At 46.9% G+C, this 27979-nt stretch overlaps 8 protein-coding genes and 2 non-coding genes across 14 annotated transcripts; 6 read left to right on the forward strand and 4 right to left on the reverse strand.

Annotated features, from left to right (window-relative positions):
- Nucleotides 1-679: 679 nt before the first annotated feature.
- On the reverse strand, nt 680-1874 carry LOC108153451. The gene is made up of 3 exons (XM_017283471.2): nt 1749-1874; nt 1450-1510; nt 680-1394 (listed from the first exon to the last, which is right to left on the reverse strand). Exons 2-3 carry the CDS (start codon nt 1501-1503, stop codon nt 705-707), a joined length of 744 nt encoding a protein of 247 aa, XP_017138960.1. The 5' UTR covers nt 1504-1510; nt 1749-1874; the 3' UTR covers nt 680-704.
- Nucleotides 1875-1997: 123 nt separating this feature from the next.
- Nucleotides 1998-3361, forward strand: LOC108153450 (probable chitinase 10). The gene is made up of 4 exons (XM_017283470.2): nt 1998-2270; nt 2328-2534; nt 2600-3036; nt 3099-3361. Exons 1-4 carry the CDS (start codon nt 2261-2263, stop codon nt 3321-3323), a joined length of 879 nt encoding a protein of 292 aa, XP_017138959.1. The 5' UTR covers nt 1998-2260; the 3' UTR covers nt 3324-3361.
- Nucleotides 3362-3782: 421 nt separating this feature from the next.
- On the reverse strand, nt 3783-4880 carry LOC108165608 (protein obstructor-E). The gene is made up of 4 exons (XM_017301685.2): nt 4801-4880; nt 4600-4746; nt 4112-4548; nt 3783-4051 (listed from the first exon to the last, which is right to left on the reverse strand). Coding segments are annotated over exons 1-4 (810 nt in total). The 5' UTR covers nt 4802-4880; the 3' UTR covers nt 3783-3826.
- A 651-nt stretch (nt 4881-5531) lies between these two features.
- On the forward strand, nt 5532-6785 carry LOC108150751 (probable chitinase 10). The gene is made up of 4 exons (XM_017279044.2): nt 5532-5636; nt 5699-5935; nt 6013-6461; nt 6531-6785. Coding segments are annotated over exons 1-4 (912 nt in total). The 5' UTR covers nt 5532-5635; the 3' UTR covers nt 6756-6785.
- Nucleotides 6786-7201: 416 nt separating this feature from the next.
- Nucleotides 7202-14424, forward strand: LOC108153437 (centrosomal and chromosomal factor). 2 transcript variants are annotated; one of them, XM_017283442.2, is made up of 4 exons: nt 7202-7670; nt 11598-12059; nt 12614-12886; nt 12952-14424. In XM_017283442.2, exons 2-4 carry the CDS (start codon nt 11665-11667, stop codon nt 13721-13723), a joined length of 1440 nt encoding a protein of 479 aa, XP_017138931.1. In that variant the 5' UTR covers nt 7202-7670; nt 11598-11664; the 3' UTR covers nt 13724-14424. The 2 variants fall into 2 exon arrangements, with proteins under 2 accessions (XP_017138931.1, XP_017138932.1); XM_017283443.2 differs by having other exon boundaries at nt 7202-7371.
- Nucleotides 8608-8680, forward strand: Trnav-aac. Its single transcript has one exon. It is a non-coding gene; the product is annotated as a tRNA-Val (tRNA).
- Nucleotides 9238-9310, reverse strand: Trnav-aac. The gene has a single exon. It is a non-coding gene; the product is annotated as a tRNA-Val (tRNA).
- Nucleotides 14425-14768: 344 nt separating the features above from the next.
- On the forward strand, nt 14769-15482 carry LOC108153438. The gene has a single exon (XM_017283446.2). The coding sequence runs from the start codon at nt 14778-14780 to the stop codon at nt 15360-15362; it is 585 nt and encodes a 194-aa protein (XP_017138935.1). The 5' UTR covers nt 14769-14777; the 3' UTR covers nt 15363-15482.
- Nucleotides 15483-16359: 877 nt separating this feature from the next.
- On the forward strand, nt 16360-23585 carry LOC108153435. Of its 4 annotated transcripts, none has more exons than XM_017283440.2 (5): nt 16360-16454; nt 19189-19386; nt 20211-20534; nt 20601-21628; nt 22243-23585. In XM_017283440.2, exons 2-5 carry the CDS (start codon nt 19225-19227, stop codon nt 22682-22684), a joined length of 1956 nt encoding a protein of 651 aa, XP_017138929.1. In that variant the 5' UTR covers nt 16360-16454; nt 19189-19224; the 3' UTR covers nt 22685-23585. The 4 variants fall into 4 exon arrangements, with proteins under 4 accessions (XP_017138929.1, XP_033243122.1, XP_033243123.1 ...); XM_033387231.1 differs by lacking the exon at nt 16360-16454 and adding an exon at nt 16470-16669; XM_033387232.1 differs by lacking the exon at nt 16360-16454 and adding an exon at nt 16681-16789.
- A 565-nt stretch (nt 23586-24150) lies between these two features.
- Nucleotides 24151-27588, reverse strand: LOC108152985 (actin-interacting protein 1). The gene is made up of 7 exons (XM_017282712.2): nt 27474-27588; nt 26976-27097; nt 26448-26538; nt 25902-26165; nt 24786-25840; nt 24571-24721; nt 24151-24509 (listed from the first exon to the last, which is right to left on the reverse strand). Exons 1-7 carry the CDS (start codon nt 27505-27507, stop codon nt 24400-24402), a joined length of 1827 nt encoding a protein of 608 aa, XP_017138201.1. The 5' UTR covers nt 27508-27588; the 3' UTR covers nt 24151-24399.
- Nucleotides 27589-27979: the final 391 nt, after the last annotated feature.

Below are 27979 nucleotides of genomic sequence, written 5' to 3' on the forward strand. Positions count from 1 at the left end.
TGTCGACAAATATAACTGATTGTAAATTCTTCTGTAGATCTATGCCATTTTTCCTCTGAACTTAAAAAACCACGATATCTTTCACCTGAACTGCGCTAAACTTATTCAATTTTCATTATTTTCGGTGGAATATTAATATACCCCCTTGGTCTACAATGAATTCATTTTCTCCGTCAAGGATTGGAAATCATAATCCTCGTTTTTTATATTAGGCTGAATATTACAAGCTAACTAGGACCCTCAGCTCTCAACTCATAGTTTTATCCGATTGATAAATTAATTTCCTACAAGACTAGTTAGCTTGATGTTATAATATTTATTGGATTATCTATTAAATAAAGATTAAACAAAAAAGGTTTAAAAAAATGTAAATTGTGTACATGGTAACTACACGATAACTACACATTAGGATCCTGTCGACTGAATATTTGGTAGAGCCGCTTTTTAAGTTTGATATCGATTACCGTATTAAGGAAAAATAGTAACTTATAATAAATATATTACTGAATGGGATGAATGAAAAAGGTGTTTCCTACTTTCAACATATTTATTTACTCTGTTATTAGCTATGGGGTTCAACAGAGATGTGTAATTATATTTTGCCTAATTTTCAAGAAGAATTCTAGTGTTGGTAAGGTGCTGCTGTTAGTCGTTAAGCTGCGATCTTGTTCAATTTTCGTTCTTAAATTCGTCAAGATTAGAGACTATTTTCCCTGTTTACGCTGAATAATCTCTTCTTTGAGCGTCCTAATGCGATCCCGTTCCGCCCGCAGACTCTCCGCCTGGCCGCGCAGGTCACTGGTGAAATCCGTAAACATGTTTAGCATTGAATTCAGCAGCTCCGCGTTATCTGGGTCAGCAGCGGTGCGAGCTGGCTGGGGCGTCTCTTCCGCCTCGGCTGGCACGCGAACTTCCCTGGTGGCATTTGATGAGCTTGTCGTTTGTCGGCTGCTCTGACTTGAAATAGTGGAGGTCTGCGAAGATTCCCTGGTGGACACGTGCTGCTCGATCAGCTTTGTAGTATCGACCATGTGCTGGACTCGTTTGAATTGGGCCTTCAGGTTGGCGATCTCACTCAACTTTTCCTGCAGATAACTTGCTGTTTCCTCTTTGTTTTCATCGCAGTGTTCCTCTTCCTCTTTTTGGACACCTTCTGCAGAAGCGGCGGCCACTGGTTCGGGATCGACTGGAGCTGCGATTGGCGTTTCTGCTGGACTGGGCGGCGCTGCTAGAGGCTGCTGCTCTTCTCCGCGGCCTGTCTGCCTTATCTGCTGGCGCTGGGCATTCAGTCGGGTGAGCTCTGCAGCGCGTGTTCTTAAGGTTTCCATCTCCTCCAGCAGCTGACGATGTTCCTCCTGCATCTCCTGAAGCTGCCGATTGGAGGCGGCCAGGCGCTTCAAAAAATTGACAATATTTTTTGAAATCTCTTAAAATCCGATTACAGCTTACCTCGCTGAGGGCGGCATTGTCCCCATTTGGTGGTCTGTTCAGCTCATTGACCATTATGCAGCTGAATGAAAAGTGTAAAAAATCGTAATCTTAATATTATATCGGGCAGATTGGTAATGATTTGAAAACAAACACATGCCCACCACCACGAAGCACTGTCTATAAATAAATTGTTCTTTGTCGGATTGACTTTTCGGTTAGGAATGTGTCAATCATTTTTTCGCTTTGCTTTTCAAATGCGGCAATTGTAGGAGGACAATTCCCATCAACTCAGCACATCAGCAATTATGTAAACTTACATAGAGGGAAGTATAATAATAATACACTCCACAAATGCAGAAATGTGTTTTTCAAAATATACAATATATGTATACTGTATTTATTTATTTTCCTTCCGTAGAGCGCCGAGCAGTGCACAGATTGATGCCAAAGATCCAACTGAATCGTGCCGAAAATGAAATTCTTTCAAACGATCTTGTCTATAAGTAAAAGTGCGGTCGGTGGCTGGCCCAGGCGGCGAACGTTTCCGTCTTGATGTGTGGCAGCTAGGAAATCAGAGGCGAATGCACAGAGTACAAGCAAAACGATATATGTACATACATATGTACATATCTTTTATGGGAAGACACCCAAGAAATCCTATGGAAAATTGTACAGTCAAGAGTCATTGTTTTTGCAGCTAATAATTAGTTTGTCAGCTTCGCGGAGAAGACATTGATGGAGCAGTGATAAGACAATCAATTGATTGTACTTAACAGAAAAAGCCTTATAAAGGAAGACTTCAGCCAGCAGTTGGGGTTATAAGCTGACAATGACTGGAGGTAAGTAGCACCCAATGTGTAATTTGTACATTTGATGGTGATTCATTTGTTTCGTAGCAAAACGACTGTCAATTCTCGGACTGCTGCTGTGCAGCCATTTTCTGGTTAAAGCAGTAGATGCTAATGATTTGCAGGCTAGAGAAGATGACGGCGCACCCGCATCTAATGATCTGATCTTGGGCAACCTCAGCCTCTGCGAGAACGTGGCCGACAGTGTGTTTTTGCCGTATGTGGGTGACTGCAACAAGTACTACCTCTGTCGGTGTATGTGCGATCCTCAAGATAAATCGAATGTTCCATGTTGATGTTATTTTTATGTCATTTCTCAGATGGAGAGGCCATTGAACTGCAGTGCGAATGGCCTTACCTGTTCAGTGCCCCCATCCAGAGCTGCGTGAACCCCACTCAGGCACAGTGCTTGCCCACCTGCTCCAATTTCCAGCTGACCACCTTCAGCTATGAGCGAACCTGCACCAAGTATGTCCTCTGCTATTATGGGCATCCGGTTCTGAGAGAGTGCATGGATGGCCTACAGTACAATGCAAAAACGGATCGTTGCGATTTCCCCCAGAACGTGGACTGCGTGGAGTCCGAGTGCTCCATCTACTACAATGCCTACCAATTGCACTACGTGCCCAGCAAAGTCTCCTGCGAGAAGTATTTCCTCTGTGGCAATGGCGTGCCCAGGCAGCAGACTTGTACCCCCGGATTGTACTTTAGCACCAAATGCAACTGCTGCGTTTTACCATCCAATTCTGACTGTCAGGTGGGTTAATTTTGGATGAATTTTTGTTCAATGAACCAGAAGGTAATCTAATGTTCTTGAAGATCCCCTCCCGGAAGAAAATAGTCCAACCGTTCTCACGACTGTCACCACGGATTGCCGATATAATGTGTCCCTCTGCGGGTGTACATTTTTATTCGCACGAGTCGCGCAAGGATGCCTATTACTTCTGTGTGGATGGCCATGGCTTGACCCTGGACTGCTCTCCTGGCCTGTGGTACGATGGCAAGGAACAGGAGTGTCGAGAACCCAAAAATGTAGAGCTCTGAGAGAAAGCAATAAATAATACAAAATATAATGAAACTTACTCGACGAAGATGGTTATATTTTGGAAAAAATTTAATTGGAAAATTAATTTGCTCCTTAGCTGTATCTTTTGACTTTGATATGCAATGACTGCACCAGGCCGAAGGCCGTTGCGGGTGAATCCTCCTTCCGCCCAACCGAGGGACACTGCCTGACTTGTATTACCGAACCGGTCGCGTACAGGCAGGAAAGCTAGATTTTCTACTAGTATTCGAGGAAAATTATAGCTAAACGGACTAAAAGAGCTAATAATGGATTCAAAACATTAAAATACTAATACTAAATACGGAAAAGGTATGTTAGCATTAGTAAAACATTGCTTTCTTTTGCGTGTAATAAAATTGGTCGATTTGAGCATCGTAAAAAGGCGTGTGTCGCTATTCAGACCTACATTGCTAGCCATCCATCAAAAGCCAAAGATATTTTTGAGAGACAAGTGCAATTTATTTTCTGTGAGGGATTCTCTTTAAGCAGTCGCGAATTGAGGTTCACGGCATTCCTCGCGCTTGGCATCGTAGACGAGACCGGGTGTGCAATCCAAGGTGACACCACGTCCATTCAGGCAGTAGTAGTAGGAATCCTGGCGGTTCTTGTGTGCATAAAAGTGAGTACCCTCGGCAGGGCATACAATGCCGGCGCTTCGGGGAGGAGCTTTCGCATAGGGCAGGATATTGCGCTGTAGATTCTCCACCTGAAAGAAGTATCGCAAGATATGATATGCTCCCAAGATGAAGACGAGAATTCCACTCACCGTGCAGTTGACCTTCGAGGCGAAGTCACAGCTCGTCGTCGCGGCATTGTATTGCAGGCCGCGGGTGCAGTTCCGGACTAGTGGCAGACCGTCCACACAGACAAAGTACTTGTCGCACAACGACTTGCTGGCTATGTAGACAATGGCCGCAGGATTGTTCTGCCTGACACAGAGGTTGTCCACGCAATCCACAAACTGTGGGTAGTCGCAGCGATCCGTCTGGGCATTGTACTGCAGGCCGTCGGAGCATTGTCGAAGTACGGGTGTGCCGTCGAAGCAGAGCACGTACTTGGTACAGGTGCGGTCGTAGCAGAAAGATGTGAGGCCCTTGGCGGGACAAGTGGGCAAGCACCTGACTTCCTCCACAACCACGCACTGCTGATCGGTAGCATCGAAATAGTAGCCTTGCGGGCACTCCCGAGGCACAGCCGTTTCACCTGGAAAAGAGAGTCATAAGCTGCAGGGGATAAGGAGTCACAGTCACTCACTCATGCACAAGTAGTACTGGCTGCAGTTGCTGATGTGCGGCAGGAACAGATTGCTGACCACACCCGAGCAGATGTTGATGTCGGCTCCCATGGCTCCATAGCTTCCAATCAGGGCTGTCAAGGCCAGCAAGGTCAGGCGGTACATCACTGGTGGAGAGTTGGATAATAATACTAGATCTGAGCCATGCATCCCGTACTCACTTGTTGGTCTAGTCTTCCCCTGTATACTGTCGTCTTGGTATAACAAGCTCCTCCATTTATAGCAAGCCCTTTTTGGCAATCAGCCGCTGGCGATGTGTTTGGCTCACTGCAAATTGCAAAACTTATCAGATGAGGATGCATGATTGCCTGTTGTTATTACTATCGCTCGAAACTCGTCTCATTCAAATTCGGTTGGGACAGATAAGGGCAACAACACCCAATTTCGAGTAAGTTTTAACGAGAAGTTAAAGTGCTGCCGTTCATTAGGGCAACACGTGTAACGAATATTAATATTAATGAAATTCGCATTTTACAGCCTAAAGATCCTCTGTAATAACTTCTCAGAGCAATTACATAGTTAGGAACTTTCGCCGTAATCGCTTCGATACAGAAGCTTGAAATCTGCATGAGAAAATAGTTCAGAATACGTACATATCTATGTACCTATAGAAAATAGATACGAGTTGTATACAGCTTTGATGGCGCAAGATATGATATGTTAGATGAGGTATCGTGCGCTATGATCTCTTGCGATCAATCATGAGCTATACAGATTCCTGATTCCTGGAACCTTATCTTTGTTTAGAAATGTTTAGCGCAGACAAATTGAATGCTGAAATGTTTGGGGAAATTAAAATGTAGTTCTCCTGCGGGAGTCGTGTGCCGAAATGAGTGGATCGATAAGAGAGCTGTGGCAAGAACTCATTAGACGACACTACTTTCCGCTCGAGCGCAAAACAAGGCAAATAAAAATCCAACATTTAAAATTGATATAAATTGCATATTTATCGGGTGATTGAGAAACAGTTGACTTGCGGATCTCGTGCTATCCAGGAGTAAGTAGCTCGGAGTCAAAGTTTCTCCAATACCCGTTCATTCCGTATCTTTCTCTGCGCAGTGAACTGGCTGATGTACTTGGGCTTACTGGTGGTCCTTTTCCTAATCGAAAATGTTTGGGGCGACGATATCGAGGGTCTGGTGGTAGCTCCTTCGCCCGACGATGATCGCGAAGGTGAGGACGATATCTCCCAGTATGACATGTACAACAACACTGAGATAAATGTATGCGCCAACGTTGCTGATGGCGTCCACCTTCCCTACGTCGGCAGCTGTAGCATGTGGATCGAGTGCGAGAGTGAGTGGGAAAAGCAACAGCTGGCTGGGTGGGAAGGCAACGTGCCAGATTGGTTCACCTTTCTTTGTCTCTTCCAGATAATACCATTAAGGAAATTGGAGATTGCGAGAATCTCAAGAATGATACTTTATTCGATCCTGTCCATCAGCTGTGCTCCGATCCGTATTACGTGCAGTGCCAGCCCACCTGCTCCGAATTCACGCTAAGCAGTTTCTGCTATGACAACACCTGCACCAAGTATGTCCTCTGCTACTATGGGCGCCCGGTTCTGAGGAAATGCCACGACGGCCTCCAGTACAACAACATGACGGATCGCTGCGACTTCCCCCAGTACGTGGACTGTGTGGCCAACGAATGCTCGGCAATAGAACAGCCAGAGAACATAACTTACCTGTCAAGCAAAGCCAGTTGCGACAAGTACTTCATCTGCTCCGATGGCCGGGCATGGGAGCAGCAGTGTGCTGCCGGTCTCTACTACAATCCCGAGTGCAAGTGCTGTGACTTCGCCAAAAACGTCAACTGTACCGTAAGTTATGATCGGGATATTGAGAATGGATATGCCTTTATCTGACACACGACTTGTATGAACTTTTAGGTGGATGCAGTAGCCCGGAACATTCAGCCCTACTACCGGTCACCCCTGCGCCGCGCCGACATCGATTGCCCGATGGTGGGAGTGAACTTCTATCCACATAAGTCCCGCCTGAATGCTTATTACTACTGTGTGGATGGACATGGCCTGACCCTGGACTGCACTCCTGGTCTTCACTTTGACCCGAAGGTTGGGGAGTGCCGCGAGCCGAAGTTTGTTGGCTCCTAAAAATAAACGATGCTAGTATTTCTCTTTGAATGCTGTGTTGATCGGTTCTGCTTTTCTCTCAAAGTCTCCCTCTTCTTCGGTCCTCCTTTCATGGGATGCACGGAGAGCCGCCTGTCTTACCTTCTGTCTAATTTAACCTGGTTGAACATCCTGCTATCTATCCATCTCACTCTGAAAGCTTTTAAAGTTCAAAAAGCTTCAGTATGGCAGTGGCGGCTTGGTTTGAATTTGGTTACTTTTCAATGGCGTTCGCGCAGAAGGCGCATGTTCCGTACACTGGCGGGAGAGCAGAGATGGAGAGAGCTTGCTCCATTCATGCTCTACCGCCGGCCTGCCCTGCCGCACGCCACTGAATCTGTGGTGCTTTTGCAAACACAAAATGAAAGAACAAACACCAAGTCTCTCAGCAGCTCGTGAAAAGTGAAAACGAAATGCTTCTTGGCTGGCTGCTGCATTCAGAGGCACAGTCGGCTGCGAGTCCTACGGCAGCGCGCGCTTCTAATACGAACGACGGGTGGCGCGACCAGAACAGGCAAAATAGCCTTAAGAAATAAATTTATTCGTGGAGTGGAGTCAGGAGAAGGGCTTGCAATTGAATACAAAAGTCGCAAGTCGCGTGAGTGTCCCTATCTCTGGCTCTGTATCTGTCCTTCTGTCCGTCTGTGTGCGAGTGAAAAGCATTTTTAAGAGGATATCCATTGCGAGGGTGTGCGTGTGTGTATCGTGTCGGGTCAGTTGAGCGTTCAAGGACTTTTTCCAGTGCTGCGCCAACAACAAAAGCACCAACAATATGTGTGCAATAACACCAACAGCCACAACGAACGTGACAGAAACGTGCCCATAGGAAAAGGCATTGAAAAGCCCCAAGGAAAATATACATGTATATTTGAGAAATATTTTAAGAAAATATTGCAGGTAAAAAAGCGAGCAAGCAAATGGCTGACGGATTGACATGCACTTGAAAGCGACCCCCACACAGGCACACAAATCCCCAATACAGGTGCACACACAGACACCTACACCCATACCTATACCACTTTCTCCTCTATACAATTCCGTTGCATTGCTAGAATTGCTCATACGCAGTGTGTGCCATCAAGTGGGCAGGGATTTTGTTCGTTTTTGTGGCTCTTGTAGAGGAGACACAGCAACAGACAGCCAGACAGACAGACAGACAGAAAGACAGTCATCCAGCCCGTCAGCCAGTCGTCATATTCATCTACCTTTAGCCACTACAACCCCGACCCGTCCTGTGGTACAGGTCCCATCCCAACCAATTCCACCTCCCCGAGCAATTTTCCTTTGCAAAGTCACTCGAATGAGGCAAAATTCACTTCCCGCCAACAAAAAATCGCATAAAAGGGGCGAAAAGTAAAAGGCAGGAACAGCGCAGCACACAAAGGTTAATGGCAAAAAACCAACCGTCCGAGTGAGAGTAAAAGGGGGGTTGGTGTTTGTGTTGGTGTTGGCAGCAGGGATGTGAACGCTTTAATGTTTAAAAGTTCTGTTTGGTGTTGGGCATCTTTAGGTTAAACTCTCGGCATTTAGGGGCATAGGATTAAAGCGTCAGACATTGGGTTCCGAATGTGTTTGGCGATGCTCTTACTCACCCAAGAATTTAAAATCGAATCGTTCACCCACCGCCAAGGAATTCCTTACAATAAACATTTGCAACGATTTTAATATATACATTCTCGTACTATGCCCATTCAAGATTATCTTTATCACTGGGTGGCGGTGGCTCGATTAATTTCAATTTCCGCTATGGTTTGAGATGGTTTTCTGGCAGCTTGCCCAAACAGCAGACGCCCTCGAGCCAGAAGAGGTCTCTATGGCCGTTCGATGTTCAACTGTTTCCGTGGTGTAGCGGTTATCACATCTGCCTAACACGCAGAAGGCCCCCGGTTCGATCCCGGGCGGAAACAGATGAAACTAACTTTTTTTTAATAACTTTCAGATGGGAGCTATTTCCGCATGATTATATTTTTTTTTTTTTTGAAAATTTGTGTTTTACTTTTAAAGCTATTTGGAATGTTGTGACGTACTAAAAGTAATTAAATGATAGAATTTAAACCAAATAATATAATTATGTTTTGTTTTAGACTTCTTGTCAGTTTCGTTTTTTAAAAAGTTTATCATATGCTTCTGGGAATTCTCATCAAATCTCTTGTATAATCTCGATATACATATGTATATTCCTAATATATGCATTGACATTAAATTTAGTAGGCAATTAGTACATTTTCATTGAGCTAGCTTTCCTTCAAAAATTCGAAAAGACAGGAATTCTTCTTTTTCTAAAAGTAACAAAAAAACGTAAAGGTCAAGGAAATATTAGAGCTCGAGGTTTCTCCATAAACGAAGATAGACTTGTGTACATATATTAAAATCCTTCGTTAACTTGGAATTCAGCTATTAAAATAAGTAAATAAGCTAAACAAAAAAAGTTTGGTAGAATTTGAGATAATTCAAACCCCAATCATGTTTCCGCCCGGGATCGAACCGGGGGCCTTCTGCGTGTTAGGCAGATGTGATAACCGCTACACCACGGAAACAGTTGAAATTCTCCCCGACCAAAGGTCAACTTCAGGGGCCCGGCTCAGCCCCCAGCTGGCGAGGGGCCAAGGAAACTGGTTCAGTGAATAAAATCAAAGTCTATTTAAATCATTCAATGATTGGACAGTCTGCCATTGTTGAGTGTTTCGGATTTGTGAGGGCCAGGGGGCAGCGGTGATAAAATATATATATGTATGTAGATATGTACATATGTATGTATATTAGTGTCTAGAGAGGTGTGGACTAGCTGCTGAGATAGTGATTGATACGGCTATAGTGTGTATATTTATAGGGAACATTTTTATCGTAGTTATGTTTCATGGCGACAATGGTTCTTTGTCGGGCAACCTATTCATTCATTCCCTTATGAAAGTCTATCTATAGTCACACTTGAGTTGGCCAAAAAAGTGGCTGCCATTGAGAGCGCACTCCTATAATATACACAATGTCAATGTCCGAGTTGAGTTTCTTCAAGTTCCGCACGAATCTTAACCAAATCGAGCTGAACTTTCGCCCGCTAGACAACAAAACTAAATTTGTAATCATACGCTAACGAATGGGATGGGGTTGGGGTGGGGTATTTGGCTCTGGGGAGAACACAAATCAAGCGGACAAAAATCATTGAACCCGGGACCCGGAGAAGGACACGGACCCGAATTCGAGCCCGAACCCGGACAAGGGGCCAAAAACCCAAATAGAAATGTCAGTGGCGCCAGGCAAGAAACGAAACCGAAATGAACCTATCAAAAGGTTGTCAAAATGTCTCTTTTAAATATGTTTATTTTATTGCCCCGACTCGTACTTGGGTATTTATTTATTTGCACTTTGCTCTGTCCTGCTCTGCCACTCCTCTCCTCCGGCACTGTATTGTATAATTTCTCTCTAGAACTCTCCCAGGACCTCCTCCTCCTGCTTCTGCCTTAAGACGTTGACAGGCATTGAACTTTGAACCTTGCCACCAAGTGAACAGGAAAGTTCCCACAGTAAAATCTGCTTTATGGTGCGGTGGCTTTTATGGTTCTCGGACCACAGTGCCTACAAAACATACATATGTACATGTGTCTTTATGTGAGTACATCTGTACACATCCCTTGTCTGTTCGTACGAATGGGTCGGGCCATGTTGTATGTGGGATAATTTTAAAAATTCATTATCTTTCTGGCGCTGTTTAAGTGCGATTTCTGCTGTTGTCATCGTTGATTGACTAATACCACAGCGGCACTGCCACAGGAACCAGACACAGAGGAAAACCCGACAGACAGTTCAACGAACAGCTAAGCGGGCTAAGAATGGAGCACGCAAGAAGGCTGAAAGTTGGTCCAAAGACAGTCAACGGGAACCAAGAAACAGTCGGGGGAATCATCATAATCCATCTTTGAATAGTTTGCGAACCTGAAGTTCTTCTTTCTTTCTTTCTCTTCGCTCAACTTTACTTTCCACTGTGCAGGTCCTTTTCTAACACCGCACTTTTGTGGTCCAAATACCCCAAATACTATCCCGATTCGAGCACCAATCCCCCATACTGTCTATGTGTTTTGGCGCGCTGGGGCTTTTGTGTCTGTTGTTGTTGGTGGTGGTGGTGCTGCTGCTGCTGCCAATGACACGGGAAGTGAAAGCAGCCAATGAATGTTTTAGTCGTATTTTTCGGGAGGGTTCCTTGACCAGGCGGCAGAGAAGTCTGCAGCAAACGAGCAACCTTTGTTCCTTGTTGCACCTTTAAAAAGGGGAAGCTTTGGCAGGACTTTAGCAAGGATTCAAAACCCAGGCACAAAGATAAAATGTCTGACGAAACAGAGGGAGACAGAGAGAGCGAGCGAGCGAGATGGAGAGAGAGAGAGAGAGAGAGAGTGTGTGGCAGAAGAGGTAGGTAGCCAGCCACACACAGAAGACAAGGGAGAGTGCAGCATCATAAAATACGATGTGCACGTTTCCTGTTTTAGCTTTTTGGGGCAGCCTGAGGAGGACTCTCCTCCGTCTGGCAGACACAAAGCTAAATGTACTCAGATTCGCTTTGTCTGGTGTCCGCATCGCAGCTTGAACTTCAAATAAGTTGGCAGCACAGCACTCTATGCCAACTGTCTGCTGTCCCTGTCGTCCCAACATGTATTCCTTTTATTATGCCTTTCAAATAAACGAAATAAGAAATAAAAGATTCAACAGCAGTCTTTGCGTTTTCTGCTCGGCTTGCACGAATACCCTACCTACAGCAGGAGCCACTCTGTACACCGAGAGAAACACAATAAGATAAATAATAATTCCTGTACATCCAACATTCTTTCTTTGCAGTCGAATCCTTCCGCCCCAGAAGCTCCAAGTAATCCTACTGCCCCATTTGCTCTTCCAGGACGTGGAAATGCATTTCTGGATAGACAAGCGGTCGCAGCAATGCGGCTTCGGACGCTCTCGTGTTGCTGCCTCCCTCTCCCATGCCGGGAGCGGACTCAGCTATGGCCATCCGCCCAGGCGCGCCAAGTCCTCCAGCTGCAGCACCATGCCACCCGTGCACAGATCCCTGCCACAGACGCCCTATGACTGCCATCAGCCGGGCACCAGTCGCCAGTCCCAGTCCCAGTCCCAGTCGCAGTCGCAGTCCCACTCCCAGTATGCCAACAATAATTCACTGCACGGCCAGCAGCACCAGCAGCACCAGCAGCAACATCAGATGATGCAGCAACATTCCACCAACAACAACAATGTGAACAGCAGCCACATGGCTGCCACAGGAACTCCAACTGCCAGCAACAACATGTAATGTACCATCCAGCCGTATATTTTTCTCACTTTTCGGTAACCTTTCCCTGAGTATCCTTTTGGCAGTGAGTTAGGTCGATTAGACGCAGAACCTGCAAGTACGCCAAGGAAATCTACTGTCTAGCAACTGTATGTGGGGGAGTTCTTGACTGATGCCATCTGAGAGCTTAGGTCACATAGTATTTAAGAGTCCCTTGCTTTAGGGACTTGTTCTATAAGTTTTATCTAAATGCAATTTAGTGCATACTTTTTTGATGCATTCGCAGACAGAGCATGTTTTAAGTTTTTGGACAGGCAATCAGCAATTGAAACGATCCGAGAATATCGCTAATGCAAAATCAATACCAAATCCTCAAAAATCGCTTTGATCAGCCGACTCTTGCCCCATGCTCTCTTTCGCTGTCTCTTTAACAGTGTGGCTTAGCAGTTAAGGAAGAGTTGAGCATGTTGTCAGTTCTATATATGTTCTTCGCCGCTAGTTCTCCATTTAAATACAATTTAAACAAATCATTCAAGTTTGTCTTCTTCTAATTTCCGTACCACTTGCGCAGAACAAACAACAACGCGAGTGGCACTGCTTCTGCGGCGGCGGTCCTCACCGGAAGTGGAACCATCGTGCCCCTAGTGGCGCGTGGCTCGCGTTATCACCCCAGGACGCAGCAGCAGACGCAACACCAGTACAGCTATCACCATCCACAATTCGGGAACATGGTGCCAGTCAGACACCACGATACACATCAGCAGCACCAGCAGCACCAGCAGCAGCACCAGCAGCACCAGCAGCAGCAACAGCTGCAACAGCAGCAACATTCCGGCGTCTATGCGTGAGTATCCAAGACAGTCCTAGACTTATCCTTCCCAGACTATAACAATCATCTTTGTTTCCCAGCGATGATGCATACAGCGCCTATCACCATAATCCCCATCAGCAGCAGCAGCAGCAACAGCTGCAGCATCACCACCAGCAGCACATCAGCAGCAGTCACTCCCACAATCATCGACAATCGGCCGCCTATGCCACGCCGCGTCGCCACAACTCCAGCAGCAGCATGAGGCAGCAGCCAGCAGCCGCGGCAACATCCGTCATAGCAGTAGCACCAGTGGCCAGTGCTCCCGCAACATCCGCCCAGACGACGCACAGCAACCAGTTGCAACAGCAACATCATGCTCTCCTGCAACACGCAGACTCCCAGCTGCTGCCCAGCCATCTCAAGTGCGGCATGTGTGCCTCCCTGGTGCTGGCGTCCGTTTTCGTGGCCGGCACCAAGTTTTACTTCGACCACCAGGGCACCGGTCTGGAGGTGCTGATCTTCTGCGCCTTCTCGGCCACCTTCTTTCTGGCCGCCTGCATGGTCAGCCTGTGCCGCATCCCAAAAGGGCTGTTGTCGGGCCGTGGCGGGGCCAGGGCTACGGTGTGCCACAGCCGCGGGGTGAACGCCGCCATTCCAGGATCCAGTGCATCGGCGGCCGCCAGCTGCCTGATGGAGATGAGCGATGTGCGGTACCTGGAGGAGCGGCAGGTGACCACTGCGAGTGCGGCAACGGCCGGTCCGCCGCCCTACCATATAGCGATCCTGCTGCCGGAGCAGACGGCCGCAATGGGCAAGCAGATGCCGCTGGATGAGTCGCCGCCGCCGTCCTACGACAAGATTCTAGTGTAGGCCAGTGGTAGCGAGAGGGCTTTAAGGGATTTTGAGGAATTGAGCCTCAGTTTGATCGAATCACGAACCCCGAACCCTGCTCCCTGCTCCCTGCTCCCAGTCCCCCCAGTGCCAAGTACTTGTGCTCAGTATTTTTCTAAAACGATATCCCCTTTATATAAACATATACACGGCATAGATATATATATATATATATCAGATATACATATACTTATTTATGGATATGTACTTTTAAGCTCCGACTAATATTTTTACACTTTGACACATTCTAAATCCCGAACTAGGACCCGACACTGACCACGACCGCGACCCCGACCCCGACCCGAACAAACAAACACTCTTTCGACCCAAAGATGTCTTCTTCTACTGTCATTTTTGTTCTGTGATATGCTCAAGAGAAAGAGATCAAGCTATAGCGATCGAAGTGATCGAAGTACCATATACTATATTACCCTTTAGCCACGAAACCAGAAACAAGAAACAAGAAACACGAAAAAAGCAACAAACCAAAGCAACGACAAGAGGAAATACTGTAGAAATACTCGGTAGCAGGTGCCGTAGATACTTACACATCAAGCAGCAGCAGCAGTATTAGTAGGATTTTAAGTAATTAATTAACCAATCAAATTTATCAAATATGGAAAGGGTGTGCAATATGCAGTACATTAATAAATAAAGGATAAAGATTATTGGAAGTTGAATTTGAATTTGTATGCTGTGGCGCCATCTGACATTCGTTTTTCGCCCATCGCTTGCAGCCCTGGCCTGCGACTGGGTGTGGTGTGGCGATTTTTTTTTCATTTTTAATTTTTGTGGTGAACTTCAAGATTTAAAAGCATGTTTTGAATCTCTTTATCTTTGCTGATTTCCTTTGCAGAAAAAGTGATTGGGCGGCCTTGACACATATGTGTTTCGCAGCAAAGAAGATACATCAATTGGTGAAATTCGTGAAAGATAAGAGGTACAAGAACAGCGATAAGACAGACCAAAATTTGCCATAAAAGGCCCAACCGATTGGCATTTCCCATCATCCACAAGTAGAACATTTTTCACTATGGTTACCAAAGTCGCGACTCTGCTTTGCCTGCTGCTCCTGACTGGAGCTCTGACTTTCGGTCAGGGAGAGGAGTTCCCACAGTGTGTGAATGTGGCGCCCGAAACGTTTGTGATGGCCGTCGAAGACTGCGCCTCGTACATCTACTGCAATGGGGAGGACTCCTTCAGAGACAGCTGTCCGGATCAGACCTACTTCGATGAGAAGGCCCAAGAGTGTGCCTTTGACGATGCAGGATTCTGTCTCAGGGGAGCTGCCACTCTAAACGCGACGGAGGCCGAAACAGAAGCAAGCGCTCCAGAGGAGGTGCTCCCAACTATTACGGCGCCCGCTGGTGCACCTGGGAGTAATCCTTCCCCAGATCCACCGGCATCCAGCTCAGCACCTGGGAGTCGTCCCCATTGCGACGCCTCCAGCGATAGCTTCCATCCTCACCCGCAACGATGCGAGTACTACTACCAATGCCTAAGCGGTTACCTCACGATTGTCCGATGCCCCTACAATTACGGATGGGACCATCCCAAGCAGCAGTGCCTGCCCCTGTCGGAGGTTCAGTGCTATAGCTCACTGATCTATGGATTTTAAGGGGAATGGGGAATGGGGAATGGGGCAGGGCTATGGGTTAGGGATAGTTTATTTTGTGGTATTTTCAGCCTCCAATCTTAACCCAAATAGAGGCACACAGATGACAATAATAAATAAGTATTTGTGGCATTTTAATGAATTGAAAAAGTGCATAATGAAGGTGCTGGCTGGCTGGCTGCTCGGCTGGGTGTTGGGTGCTGGGTGCTGGGCGCTCTCTCCACACACCCTCCACGTCTCCATCTAGCGGTTCCATTTGTATTTGTCAGGCATAATTCAAATCCACTTCGCAGGTACGAAATGTATTTTCGTACCGTACCGCTGCGAGAGGCGGTGTCGTCTGCTGTCGCCGCTTCCACATTTTATTGCAAATTAATAATGCACATGCAGGCGGCCACCAATGTGCTGCAGTGCTTCTGTTGTTGTTGCTGTGCTTTTGCTGGCTTGGGCATGTCAATTGTGTCTAGAGGAGAACTGGCCACAGCTCCTGCCTCGGATGGCTCGGATGCCTGAGATGCTTCAGATGCGGATTGGGGATGGGGATGGGGATGGGGCCCAGGGCTCACATGATGATGATTTCCAACCAACAAATGTTTTGATTAACTAACTGCTGGGGGCAGCCAATTAATTTGGCCAAGAGACTCGATCGCGAGTACAAAACTGCTGAGATTTCTCTTTTCTCTGGCGCTGCGCTGCTCTGTCTCCTCATTAATTAAAGAACATGGAATCGGGCGACAAACTGCGACAGCAACAGCGGCAGCGATGGCGATGGCGACGTCGACAGCGAGCCAGAGAGGAGAGCCAGTCAGATTCAAATTCAAATGGACTAAACAAATGGCACCACAAGCACAGAGGAACAGCAATAGAAACAGCATCAACAACAACAACAACAACAACAACAACAACAACAACAACAACAACAACAACAACAACAACAACAAGAGCAAAAGCAAAAGTCAGAGCATAGCCAGAGCCAGAGGAAAATTGTCAAGAGATGGACATTCGAAAAATAGAAAATCTCCAACTAAAACCGAAAGAATTGAAACATTTTCGGATTTTTTCATTTCAGATGCGAGCAGCAAACGGTTAACAAAGGTGCGCAGCACGAAAGATCCGTCGCCGAATCGGAAAGGGAAAATTCGTAACGGGCGCGAAAAGTGTCGCCAGTGGAGGGGGCATTAGTAAAATATATCTGAAAACAAAAACAAAAAAAAAACACAGAAAAACAACAAGAATGTGAAGGATTTTTTTTTGTGAAACAAAACGAACAAATAACTGATTCAAATAAATTGTGCAACAAGCGAAACCTGGTAAAGGGGGAACGGAAACCGATTGAAAAGAGTGTCGACAATCCATTGGGGAAAATGCGATGAGGATTTCGGAATTATAAAACAACCAACCACGAGAAATAAAAAACACTAAATAAAACGGTGATGAGTAACACTTCATTTGATAGCTGGCACGAGTATATCATAAAACTCAACCTGAGTAGAGGATCTGTCCCTCCGCATCCACAAGGGTCCCTCGGACCTAGGCCAGAGCAGAGCTCTCTATTATTAGCCATCCCCCAGGGACAGTGCTGGGCCGCTGGATTACGCGTGAATCACACACACAGACATGCTCGAATATATGTACGTGTGTGCATGTAGATCCGTGAATCCGTGATCGTGCGAATTCTATAATGAAATTTAAATACCTAACAAAAAAGTGGACACAATTTATGTGCGCCCCATTTTATGGAACAAATGAAAGTTAAAAAACAACAAAAGCAGCAGCGAAATGAGCTTAAGAATGTTTTCCTCTTTAATGTTGTTCGTTTTTCGGGGGGAGGCGGCGGCGAAGGCGGAGGAGGAGGAGGAGGCGGCGGAGGCAGAGGAAAATGAGTGATTATGTGTAAAATATTACGCATCAACAGAACTGAACCGGAGATCTGAAGAGATCTATAGAAATCGAAGCAATTCCGAGGTGAGGTGGAATGAAATCGCTGGCGATGGCGATGGCGATGGCGATGGCAATGGCGATTGCGAGACAAAAGGCAGCCAAGGCACTTGGACAACAAATCAAAATAGACAGCCTGGCAAGAGCGTTTAGCACAGATCTTTATTTTTTTGGATGGCTATTTAAAAACTACAACAGCAGCAGAAGCAGCAGCGGCAACAGCAACAGCAGCAGCCGCAGAATCAGAATCAGAATCAGAACTGCGCTGAAAAGGCAGAGCCAGCCGAAAAGGCTAGGAAAACTAATTTCGGAAAATCAAGTAAAAACTGAGCGAAATACCAAAGAGTTACGGAAAAGAAGGCTGCCTTGCTGCTGCCTTCTGCCTGACTGCCACGACACTTTCTTGTGTGAACGAGCGCCAAAAAGGCCGCACTGTCGCACCACACCACCCCCTTTTGACAGCGTCCAACCAGCACACCCAGCCATTGTGCCCCATCAGGCATCAGGCAACCTCCACACCATCCATCGTATCTCAATACTCGTAGAGCAGAGCTGTGCTAAGATGCGATTCGGTCTCATGTGCACACATAATGGAATGAAGAAAATTCCGTCCGTCTATAGCAACAGCAACAGCAACAGCAACACTAACACTAACACTAACACCAGCAACAATTGCATGCTGGGCTGCCAGAGATGTGGACACCAATACGGACACCAATACGGACACAGACACAGACTCGGACACGGACTTGTCACTTTGGGTTGTTTTTCGGGACGGAGGGCGTTTGGCGGGGGGCCTCCAATGGATTGCAGTGCAGCATAGACCGAGGCAAAGAGATCTTAAAAATAGCCCTCGGACAAAAGTCTGATGAGATCTGATTGTAGTGGCCACTACCCCATCCCCATCCCATCCCATCCCATCCCCATACCATCTAGCATACCCAGATCCGAACAATGGAAATTGCCAAATTTATAGTGCACCCAGAAACCCACAAAAGAGCAACAACCACCACCTCAACCAGAGGCAGTCCCAGGCCAGGCCAGACCAGACCAGACCCGCCAAGAAAACTTATTTTATTTGAATAAATTTAATTTAATTGCCAGCAAGAAACACGAAACAATCTCTGATGTGTGTGCGTGTGAGTTTTTTTTGTAATTTAGATTCGTCAACCAGTATGCGACGCGACACTCTCTCCTCCGTTGGGATCCGTGATGCCTGGGCGATTGTTTTCTTGCCCAACGATGCGCTGACAGATACAAATTGCAGGGAATACATACATATATGTACATCCATCTTAGATAGAGATGGATCATATCAAGGAATGCATTTTACTGCGCGGACAGATGAAAGTTATTTGCGAAGGAAAATCCAAGAACCATTTCATTAACTTTTCCACTGAAACATAATTCCGTGGAGAATATTCAGGATTGTCCGTTCCAGATAGAGATGGCCGATGTCATGCCTCGACCGAACGCCCCTTGGCATGCCGCGGCGTATGAGTAATAAGACAACTGCTACGACATAGTACGTATACGCCGCGTGGTGCGACAGTGGCACATTGCTCGGGTCTATTAAAAAGCAACGAAATAAAACGAAAAACGGAATATATAGCGGAATGAAACGACACGAAAAGTGTGTGACAAAATGTTCAATAAATAAACAAGCCAAAAGGCAAACAAACAAACAAATTATGAGAGGCGAAAACAAAACTGAGTGAAAACCGAGTGGGCAACGCGAGCAGCGGGGCAGATTACCCCTCCTCTGTCATGCCACATCATCATCATAATCATCATCATCATCATCATCATCAGCCGCATATGAATGAAAGAGTAATTGCTATACATTAGAGACTAATGAATGGATTTCCCCTTCTCCCTCTCCCCGTTGCAGCGGACCTACATATGTGATCCACACATTAGATGAATTATGGAACATGTAAATACCACAAATGCAAGACTGCACCACCAGCAACAGCAGCAACAGCAACAGCATCACCAGCACCTGCAACTGCAGCAACACCAGTTCGAGCAGCATCAGCAGCACAATGATAGCCAGCAGCAGTTCTGCCTCAGGTGGCACAATCATCAGGTAAGCGCCCAGTTGAAGCCGTGAATCTACATTGAATCCATCAATCCTCAACGGTAATTGAATTCGATTTGTGTCGATTTCTTTAAAGTTCTAAAGTCGTATAGTTTTGATATACCTTTTACCGTATACCTCCTTATGCCCCAGTCAGAACATTATCCAACGCCTCAAAGTAGTGGAAATTGAAAAATAAATGACTCTTTCTATAAGAAACGCCATCGGTAGGCACATCATCATCGCTCTCTCTCTCTCTCTCCTTAGTATTATCTGGGGGCTTAGTGTCGCTCATAAAACTGGACTGGACATCGTTCTGTATGGTCTGGTCTAGCGAACGAAATGTCACCCCATCTATATATAGAGGAACCATCCATCCAAAGACACACCACACCCCAATCCACATACAGATTCACACATAGTTTTCCGCATTTTCATATAGTGACAATTTTGTGTTGTCGATGTTTACTACAGCAGCCCAAAGGCTATCCAAAATAGCAGCGCAAGGGAACAGAGATGGTGGGGGGCGAGGGGTGAGGGCTGGGGCTGGGGCTGGGGCGGGGAAAATGTCAAATAAATGAAAAGCTACGGTACAATTGCCAAAATCCAAAGAATTTGCAGCGAGCGTAAATCTACAAGTTAGACAGCAACTGCATCGAATACAGATGCAGATGCAGATGCAGATGCAGATCCACGCCTCTCCCTAGAGAGTGCCTTCCAAAAAAAAGGAACAAAAAATATTCTCTCCCGAGACGCCCTGGGAAAGTGTATTTTTATGATCTTGTGACCCAGTTCCGCTCACAATATCTCTCTGTATGGCTGATCTCTTCCAGACCAGTTTGCTGAGCACTCTGCCCGTGCTGCTGGACCAGTCACAGCTGACGGATGTGACCATATCGGCGGAGGGACGCCAACTGCGGGCCCACCGGGTGGTGCTAAGTGCCTGCAGCAGCTTCTTCATGGAGATATTCCGTGCCCTGGAGGCGAGCAATCATCCGGTGATCATCATACCCGGAGCCAGCTTCGGGGCCATTGTTTCGCTGCTCACGTTCATGTACTCCGGAGAGGTGAACGTGTATGAGGAGCAGATACCCATGCTCCTCAATCTGGCCGAGACGCTAGGCATCAAGGGATTGGCGGATGTCCAGAACAATAATGTGAGTGCGGTCCTTGCAAATAGATTCCCCAATCCTTGCTCTAACATTGACTTCACCCTCCGGCAGCTTCCCAAGACAGCGAAGAGCGGACCCCTATATATGGAGCCACCGAACGACAAGTCGTCGGAGTTCGAGCATCGTGGCACACCATCGCCGATGCCTACCCCCACACATACGCCCACACCCACCACCACTCCTAGTCTGCCGCTCCCGCTCCCACAACATCCCAGCCCCGCTCTTAGCACCCCGCTTCTTGCAAACAAACTGGGATCGGTGGGAGCAACGGCAGCAGCACCTATGATCGCCACCTCCCCGCTAGAGAACCTGTTCAAGTCGCTGCAGTTCTACCCAAGCCTGCTGCCGCAGCCACTTAACTTCTCGCAGACGGCTTTGAACAAGACCACGGAGCTTCTGGCGAAGTACCAGCAGCAGTGCCAGCTATACCAGAGCGGGATACAGGAGGAGGACGACTGCTTCGGGGCCAAGCGGCTGAAGGGCGACAGTCCGCCGAAAGATTTCAAGCGGCTGGACAAGATGGGGAAGAGCCTCAAGAACCCCGCGAACAACAGCAGCAAAAGTCCCACCGAGTGCTCGGTGCCCAATCCCATTGTGGCTACATCGCCCATTACCCTGCCGCCCCCGGCCATGGCGCACTTCTCGCCCCAGCTGCCGGTGGTCAAGTGCTCCTCAGCAGGCTATTCAAATCCTCTAACACCTAACCAGATGTACACCACCAAACCTCCGCTCTACAGTTGTGCTGTCACGCCCACCGCCGCCCAGCAGGCGGCCCAAATGCACCACTCCCAGGCAGTCGCCTCTACGCCCTACATCTCGGCAGAGGATCACGCCAAGCTTCAGCTCCACATCGAGCAGTATCAGCGGGAGGCAGCTGCAGCCGGAGGCATGGCTCTGGTCAGCGCCAAATCGGAGCCAAATCTGCTCTCCCTAAGCGCCGACCGCGAGAAGCAGCTGGCCTCCACCCCCATCAAGCCGCCGTCCAACTCCAAGCTCTATGCCACATGCTTCATCTGCCACAAGCAGCTTAGCAACCAATACAATCTGCGCGTGCACCTCGAGACCCATCAGAATGTGCGGTAAGTATTGATGGGAAATGGGTGAAAGAACATGGGACCAATAAACTTAGTGTTTAGGGTGGATAGAATTGTAGATGAAGGAGGAATCCCACGATGAGTTCACGAATGAAGGGTCGGAGTGCGATACATATACATATGTATGTATATTTATGTTATAATATCAAATTCAATGTTTATTCCACGTCTATGGTTCCTATGCTCTCCTAGCACTCCCAGAGAGTCGTAACAGCGGGCCGTTACACCGATCGGTAACAGACTGTTAACATGTTTAAGTGCGGAACCCTGCTGTTGCTTTGGCAGAGCTGCCGCGTGAATACTTGGGAATTGTTTGCTGTTTGCTTAGCTTCTGGGTAATGATTTTAAGAAAATTGTGGATGGAATAAAGCAATGCAGTCCCATCCCCAAATATTGGGAGGCTTTTTATAGCTTGCCCAACATTTTTCTGATCTCTAAACGGTAGACAGTAAGGAACACATTTTCGTCAAACCGGGGCACTTGTAGTTTCTATCGAAATTGGAGTTGGAAGAAAATCATTCAGGGATTGATCGAATATAGACCATCCTTCAGACTACCTCTAAACAAGCTCTCCCAACTCTTCATATATCTCTCCACAGGTACGCCTGCAACGTGTGCTCTCACGTGTCCCGCAGCAAGGATGCCCTGCGCAAGCACGTCAGCTATCGCCATCCTGGGGCGCCCTCGCCCTGCGAGAACGAGGCGCGACGCAAGCGAGTCTCCAAGCTGTCGACTGGCACAGCCACGCCCACAGCCATGCCCACGCCCAGTCACACGATGACCAGTGGCGACATGGTGGGGGCGACAGGTCAGAGCTCAACGGGATGCCCGGGCGAGACGGTGCACAGTCCGTACCTCTTTCTACCCAATCAGTTTCAGCTGGCGGCCGCTGCAGCTGCCGTGGCGGAGTCCTCCTCGAGTGTCGCGCCCGCCTTGGATTTGGCTCACGAGGCGCCGCCTGACATCAAAAGTGAGCGGGAGCCGGCGGTGGCGAGCAATGGAGAAGCGGGAGGCGGCGAAACGAGTGCGGCGGCCACTTAGTGGTGGATGGATGTTTTCTAATTTCAAATATTGAACGGCTGCAAAGCTGGAGCACAGATGCACACACACAAACACACAGACACTGGAAACACCCACACACATGCACATACATATGGAACTTTAAATCCCCCACCAACAAAAAAAAAACCAACGTCTTAGACCCGGCTGTGATACTTAGCGCAATTCGTTTTTTTCGTCTTCTATACACACAAACACACATACACTTACACACACACACACACACAAACATACACTCATAATTTATTTATTATAATTTATTCTTTTAGGACAAATTTATATTTCGTTTTGTTTTGAGCTTTCAGCAGCAAACTGCCACCAACGAGGCTCTCAAACCACAAATTTCACTTTACCTTTCACTTTTGCTCTCTCTTACGCTCGCACAAACACTCTCACACCTACACATTCTAGTAAATTAAGTACAGTTTTTTATAAATATTGTAATTATACACCAAAAAACACACACACCACACACACTTGCACACAAAAAGACAAGGCAAAGGACCTACTAAACCAAAATGAATAAAATGAAAGAGTCAATTTATAAGAAGCCAGAAGAAGATGGATGTGTGTGTTTATAGACATATAGGGTAAAGCTGATCCCATCCCAGGATATAGAGAAGAGTACAACGGGCTATGCAAAAACTAGTATACTTCATTTCATAATACAATAATTTATGTACGCTGGCGTACTTTACATAATATATCCTTGTTTCTTTTAATTGTAATACAAGATTTATAAAAGGAAGTTGTTCGAACAAAAAAAAACAATCTAAAGTCGCTGAACGCGTGGGACTGGCAAAAACAGATCTTTATCAATGATATGATGATTACATAGCTCGCAAACGACGGTCAACACTTTTTCCCTTTGCTGTCTCGTCACTGACAAAACCGAAAAAGACCACGAAGACACGGTCTCTCACTGAGCAGAACACTTTTTGTCTCTTCGCTTGTGTTTTGTGTTTCGGGTTTTCGGGTGAGCCCGACACACGATCGTGTCTCACAATAACAACTTAGAAAGACACTTTGGTCAAGCGCTCACAGCAAAAGTGTCTTTAGATGAGCAGAACCAAAAAAGTGTCTGAGTAAAGTGTTTTTAGTTTTTTTTTTTCGTGTATATGTTTATTTATTCATGTTTTCCGCATCTTTTGGGCTATTGTATTGTAATATGTATATTTATTTGCAAAATTGGCAAGCGAACATTTTGGTTTTGCTTTTCACGATTCATTTTAAGCTCCAATAGTCAAACCGTATAGAATTCAGAAAAATTGATAGTTGCCATAAGCATCACACGTACAAGCACGCATACATACGCAAAAGACACTTTGTTCGTTCACTCGCGACAAGATGCTCAGTGAAAAACAGGAACAAAAGAGAAGTGAAAAAATCGGTCTTTGCTTGAGCGAAGAGCGAGTTGAGCAAAAACAGATTTGATCGGGTCTTTTCAGACCATTTTCTCAATGTGTCCGTCAATGAGAGGTTTTTATCAGACACGCCGAAAGTGTCAACAGTTATTTGCGAGCTATGGATGATTAGCAAACACTTTTGGACTTAAATATAAAGACGACACGACATATGGGGTGGGGTACTTGTAGGGGACATAAATAGTTGTTGCACTTAAATGAAATGAAGCCAAGGGGCACTCCCTCAGGATAAGTATAAAAATGATTGGCTCTGTCAGCGCGAAAAAGGGCGATCTAAATAGTTTCAACGTGCCACACTTTCGTGTTGCAGTCCTGACCAGTTGAGATCACAGTGTTGTTGTCCAGCCAGACCAAGCGAGTGATCTGCGACTGCGGATGGGCATCTGAAGTCGAGGAGGAATATACAATTATGAGTATCCACATAATAGTATACTAAGTACTTACTCTTGATGATGGTGTGCTTGGCTGGGTTGGTCACAGACCAAATGATGATGGTGGTGTCCAAGGAGCCACTGGCCACCAGCAGCGAATTGGGCGACCAGGCCACCGTATTGACACGTGCACTATGGAAGCCCCATTCCTTGTTGTGAGCAGGCTGAAGACAATAATAACCAAAACGATCAGTACACGAAGAAACGCCTCAGTCCGCCACTCATTACCTTATATTCCTCAACCGAGTAGAGTACCACCTTGCGATGGGCATCGCAGGCGACCAAATACTTCAGATCTGGCGAGTAGGACACATCTGTGACTGCGCCCAGGTGGTCCAGCTCAGCCTTCAACTCTAGGGCACCGTCCTTCAGGCTGTAGATGCGCAACTTCTGATCATCGCCTCCCACTGCTACATCGAAGGTTTCAGAGTTGACGGCAATGGAGCTGGCCTCGTACTTGATGGGCAGCGAGAAGATTTTCTTCTGGTCCTGCACAAGAGTCAGCTCGTTGATGCAAGCCAGGGCAACGATGTTCTCGCTGCGCAGTATGGCCAGTCCGCGTGGCTGGCAGTTGAGCTTGACCACGTAGTCCGTGTACGAGTTTCCTTCTACACTGAACTGTCGGAGGCTGTCGTCTATGCCGCAAGTGTAGACAAAGTCTCCCCAGGCGGCAATGCCGTTGATCTGGTTGCCGTGTCCAGTGCCCGTGATGCGGTCGTTGACGCCGCTGCCTGAGTTCCAGTTGGTCACAACGCCGTCGTGGCTGCCCGTGTAAATGGTGCTGCGATCGTCGCTCAGACCCAAGACCGTGATGGGCTTGTTATGGCCCTTGACCACTCGCAGAGGCTTGCTGGGATCCTCCAAGTTGAGGTAGGTGATTACACCCGACAGCGACACAGTTATCAGATTGTCCCCCTGCCACAGACAGCTTACCTGCTGATCGTCCACAGTCGCGCCCATCACAAACTCACTGATCAGTTCGCGGGACTCCACCTGCCAGAGGCGACACGTCTTGTCGCCAGAGCAGGTCAGAAGCTGCGTGCCGTCCGGCTTCCAGGCCAATGCATACACTCCGCCCTTGTGGGCGGGCGATCCGAATTCACCCACCAGCTCGGAGCTGGTGCCGTCATATATAAAGACTTTGCCGTCGAAGCCGGCCGAGGCAAAGAATTTGCCATCGGGCGAGTAGCGAACGGCCTGGACAAACCGAGAGTGGTCCTGCTTTGTCATCTTGAATTTGAACGGTGGTCCCTCGAACACGGCCACCGTATTGTCTTCACTGCCTGTGAACCAGTGAGATTCGCATTAATAGGCAAGTTTTCTTTCTGCTGTTGCTTTACCCACCAGTTACGATGCGGAAAGGCCTGGTCGGCCTGAAATCTGCCGAATTAATGGACTTGGACTGGCCACTGATCTCACCCACCGATGTGCCCGTCTCCGACATGAAGACATGACCAAAACGTTCACGTCCCTCGCCCACGGCAACAATGCGTTGGTTGTCTTGCGACCAGCTGATGTCCTTGATGGGTCCTGCTATCGGCTGGAACTCGTTCTTCAGCAAGTGCTCCTTGTTGACCGTGTCCCAAATGCGTATCTTGCCCGAGACATCTGGAGTGGGTAATAAGAGGGGGTTATTGAGTATACCAAACCGAACCGAACCGAAAGAAATAAAAAATAGCAAAGATAAGATAAGCAAAGAAAGAAACCCAGCCGATGGGCTCTAAATATGGTTATGGAAATGATGGGGTAGAGGAGAAACGAGCGCTTATGGTGTGACGTGACTCATGGCTGGTCTTGATACGGCTTCTTCATGCTCCACTGCATGCAGCTTGTACAGCGGAGACGAGACTCCAAGCCAAGTGTGAAGTTGCATGATGATGGCACACTCACCGCCAGATGCAATGTAGAAGCCGCTGGGCGAGTACTTGGCCACGTTCACTGCACACGAGTGTTCCGTGTAGACGTCGGCGATGGCTGGGTTCTACATAAATCGAGAATACAGAGCACAGAGGAAAATCACTTTTGCAATCATTTTGTTGGCACAGCAAATCTGAGTTCCCAATTAGTAAGCGACCCGAACATCATCATAATGATGATGCGTGGGCGGCACAAACAAGAACATTTCTCTGGTTGTCTCTCCGTCCGTGTGGATTGTGCGAGAGAGTGGATGATTTTTGCCGGCCTGTGGAATAGGCTGGTATGGTTATGCGGCGTAGATTCTATAAAAATAAATATAGAACAGCTGCCAGCAGCAGACAAGCACAAACACAACCTCACACAAACACAGATGCAGGAGAGGAATAAGACCAGAAACTGCAGCTGTCCAAAAATAAAACAACCCGCATGGAAAATGCCATAGATTATGATGGCAGGCAGGCAGGCAGGAGTACGAATATGCTGCGTAAAATATCAACTTACCTCGATATTCCTGATGATCACCGAATTGCCATTGGTGTAGAGGAAGTTCTTGCCCTTGGGATCGGCTCCCAAGACAATGGGCTGGCCGCGTTGGGTGCGCGGCAGCGTTGCATAGATATTTTCTGCAATTTCACGAACCATAAACTTTACCAAGGATCATAAAAGCGAGCACAAGGCACAGACACAAAATATTTTATGATGGTGGAAAAACAGGGTGCGGCCTCATGCCGGCCGGCGGCGATGGAGTTGTTGTTTGTTCTTTTGCAAGACATAGAGGGGGAGATAGAAGCCGCTGTGGTTTTCGTCCCCCTTCTCCTACTAATCATCAATCGCAGACAAGAACAGCTCCTGACCATTTATGGGCATAATCATGGCGCTTCCGGCGATTGCTTTCTGCTTTTACCGTTTTTTCTGGTTGACTCATTCCGCTGCGGTCGCAGTCGGTTGGTGAAATTTTTAGGCACCTAATGCGCTGATACTCTTGGCAGGCACACTCACTGTTTTCATAGGCTGGTAGTTGAGGTTGAGCCATTGCGGGTGTATAACTTTGTGCTTAAGTTTAATTGGTAGACGTAGACTTTGTTTGAAAAAATGGAATCAGAAATGAAAACACGGATCTATCGATAAGATATACGGTCTGACACTCAGAAATATACCGAAATATACCGTCTCATTTTAAAAATATACCGTAAATATACTTACGAAAAATTTAGTTTTCCTAATAAAAAAGAAACAACCCTTACATAAATGTACCTTTTGTTGATCTCTTAATAATGAACTAAATAACTAAATATAAAAATATATAAAATCATATAAAGCTACTAAAGTTATGCCGCTATTTATGAGGATGACCCAAAATTGTAACACTTTCGTTTTTTGCTTAGTCTTAATGATACAAAATAATATTGTTCTTTATAAAGTATAGTCTCAATAATATAAGACGGATCACCGCTTGCACTAATCACTATACATATGTATTCGTCGCTATCACTATTACTTTTCTG

Source organism: Drosophila miranda, chromosome XR (assembly GCF_003369915.1).
Source record: "Drosophila miranda strain MSH22 chromosome XR, D.miranda_PacBio2.1, whole genome shotgun sequence".
In the NCBI taxonomy this organism is placed as follows: domain Eukaryota; kingdom Metazoa; phylum Arthropoda; class Insecta; order Diptera; family Drosophilidae; genus Drosophila; species Drosophila miranda.

Excerpts from the sequence above, each read along its gene's own strand:
- LOC108153451 (XM_017283471.2), bottom strand. The coding sequence starts at position 1,503 with ATGGTCAATGAGCTGAACAGACCACCAAATGGGGACAATGCCGCCCTC. Across the intron at positions 1,395-1,449 it reads ACAATGCCGCCCTCAGCGAG|CGCCTGGCCGCCTCCAATCG; the intron begins GTAAGCTGTAAT and ends AATTTTTTGAAG.
- LOC108153437 (XM_017283442.2), top strand. The coding sequence starts at position 11,665 with ATGCATTTCTGGATAGACAAGCGGTCGCAGCAATGCGGCTTCGGACGC. Across the intron at positions 12,060-12,613 it reads CCAACTGCCAGCAACAACAT|AACAAACAACAACGCGAGTG; the intron begins GTAATGTACCAT and ends CCACTTGCGCAG. Across the intron at positions 12,887-12,951 it reads CAACATTCCGGCGTCTATGC|CGATGATGCATACAGCGCCT; the intron begins GTGAGTATCCAA and ends TTTGTTTCCCAG.
- LOC108152985 (XM_017282712.2), bottom strand. The coding sequence starts at position 27,507 with ATGGCTCAACCTCAACTACCAGCCTATGAAAACA. Across the intron at positions 27,098-27,473 it reads ACTACCAGCCTATGAAAACA|AAAATATCTATGCAACGCTG; the intron begins GTGAGTGTGCCT and ends GTGAAATTGCAG. Across the intron at positions 25,841-25,901 it reads GCCTTTCCGCATCGTAACTG|GCAGTGAAGACAATACGGTG; the intron begins GTGGGTAAAGCA and ends ACTGGTTCACAG.
- LOC108165608 (XM_017301685.2), bottom strand. Across the intron at positions 4,549-4,599 it reads CCAGTACTACTTGTGCATGA|GTGAAACGGCTGTGCCTCGG; the intron begins GTGAGTGACTGT and ends TCTCTTTTCCAG. Across the intron at positions 4,052-4,111 it reads CCTCGAAGGTCAACTGCACG|GTGGAGAATCTACAGCGCAA; the intron begins GTGAGTGGAATT and ends TACTTCTTTCAG.
- LOC108150751 (XM_017279044.2), top strand. Across the intron at positions 5,936-6,012 it reads CATGTGGATCGAGTGCGAGA|ATAATACCATTAAGGAAATT; the intron begins GTGAGTGGGAAA and ends TGTCTCTTCCAG. Across the intron at positions 6,462-6,530 it reads CCAAAAACGTCAACTGTACC|GTGGATGCAGTAGCCCGGAA; the intron begins GTAAGTTATGAT and ends ATGAACTTTTAG.
- LOC108153438 (XM_017283446.2), top strand. The coding sequence starts at position 14,778 with ATGGTTACCAAAGTCGCGACTCTGCTTTGCCTGCTGCTCCTGACTGGA.
- LOC108153450 (XM_017283470.2), top strand. Across the intron at positions 2,535-2,599 it reads CAAGTACTACCTCTGTCGGT|ATGGAGAGGCCATTGAACTG; the intron begins GTATGTGCGATC and ends GTCATTTCTCAG. Across the intron at positions 3,037-3,098 it reads CATCCAATTCTGACTGTCAG|ATCCCCTCCCGGAAGAAAAT; the intron begins GTGGGTTAATTT and ends ATGTTCTTGAAG.
- LOC108153435 (XM_017283440.2), top strand. The coding sequence starts at position 19,225 with ATGGAACATGTAAATACCACAAATGCAAGACTGCACCACCAGCAACAG. Across the intron at positions 19,387-20,210 it reads TCAGGTGGCACAATCATCAG|ACCAGTTTGCTGAGCACTCT; the intron begins GTAAGCGCCCAG and ends GATCTCTTCCAG. Across the intron at positions 20,535-20,600 it reads CGGATGTCCAGAACAATAAT|CTTCCCAAGACAGCGAAGAG; the intron begins GTGAGTGCGGTC and ends ACCCTCCGGCAG.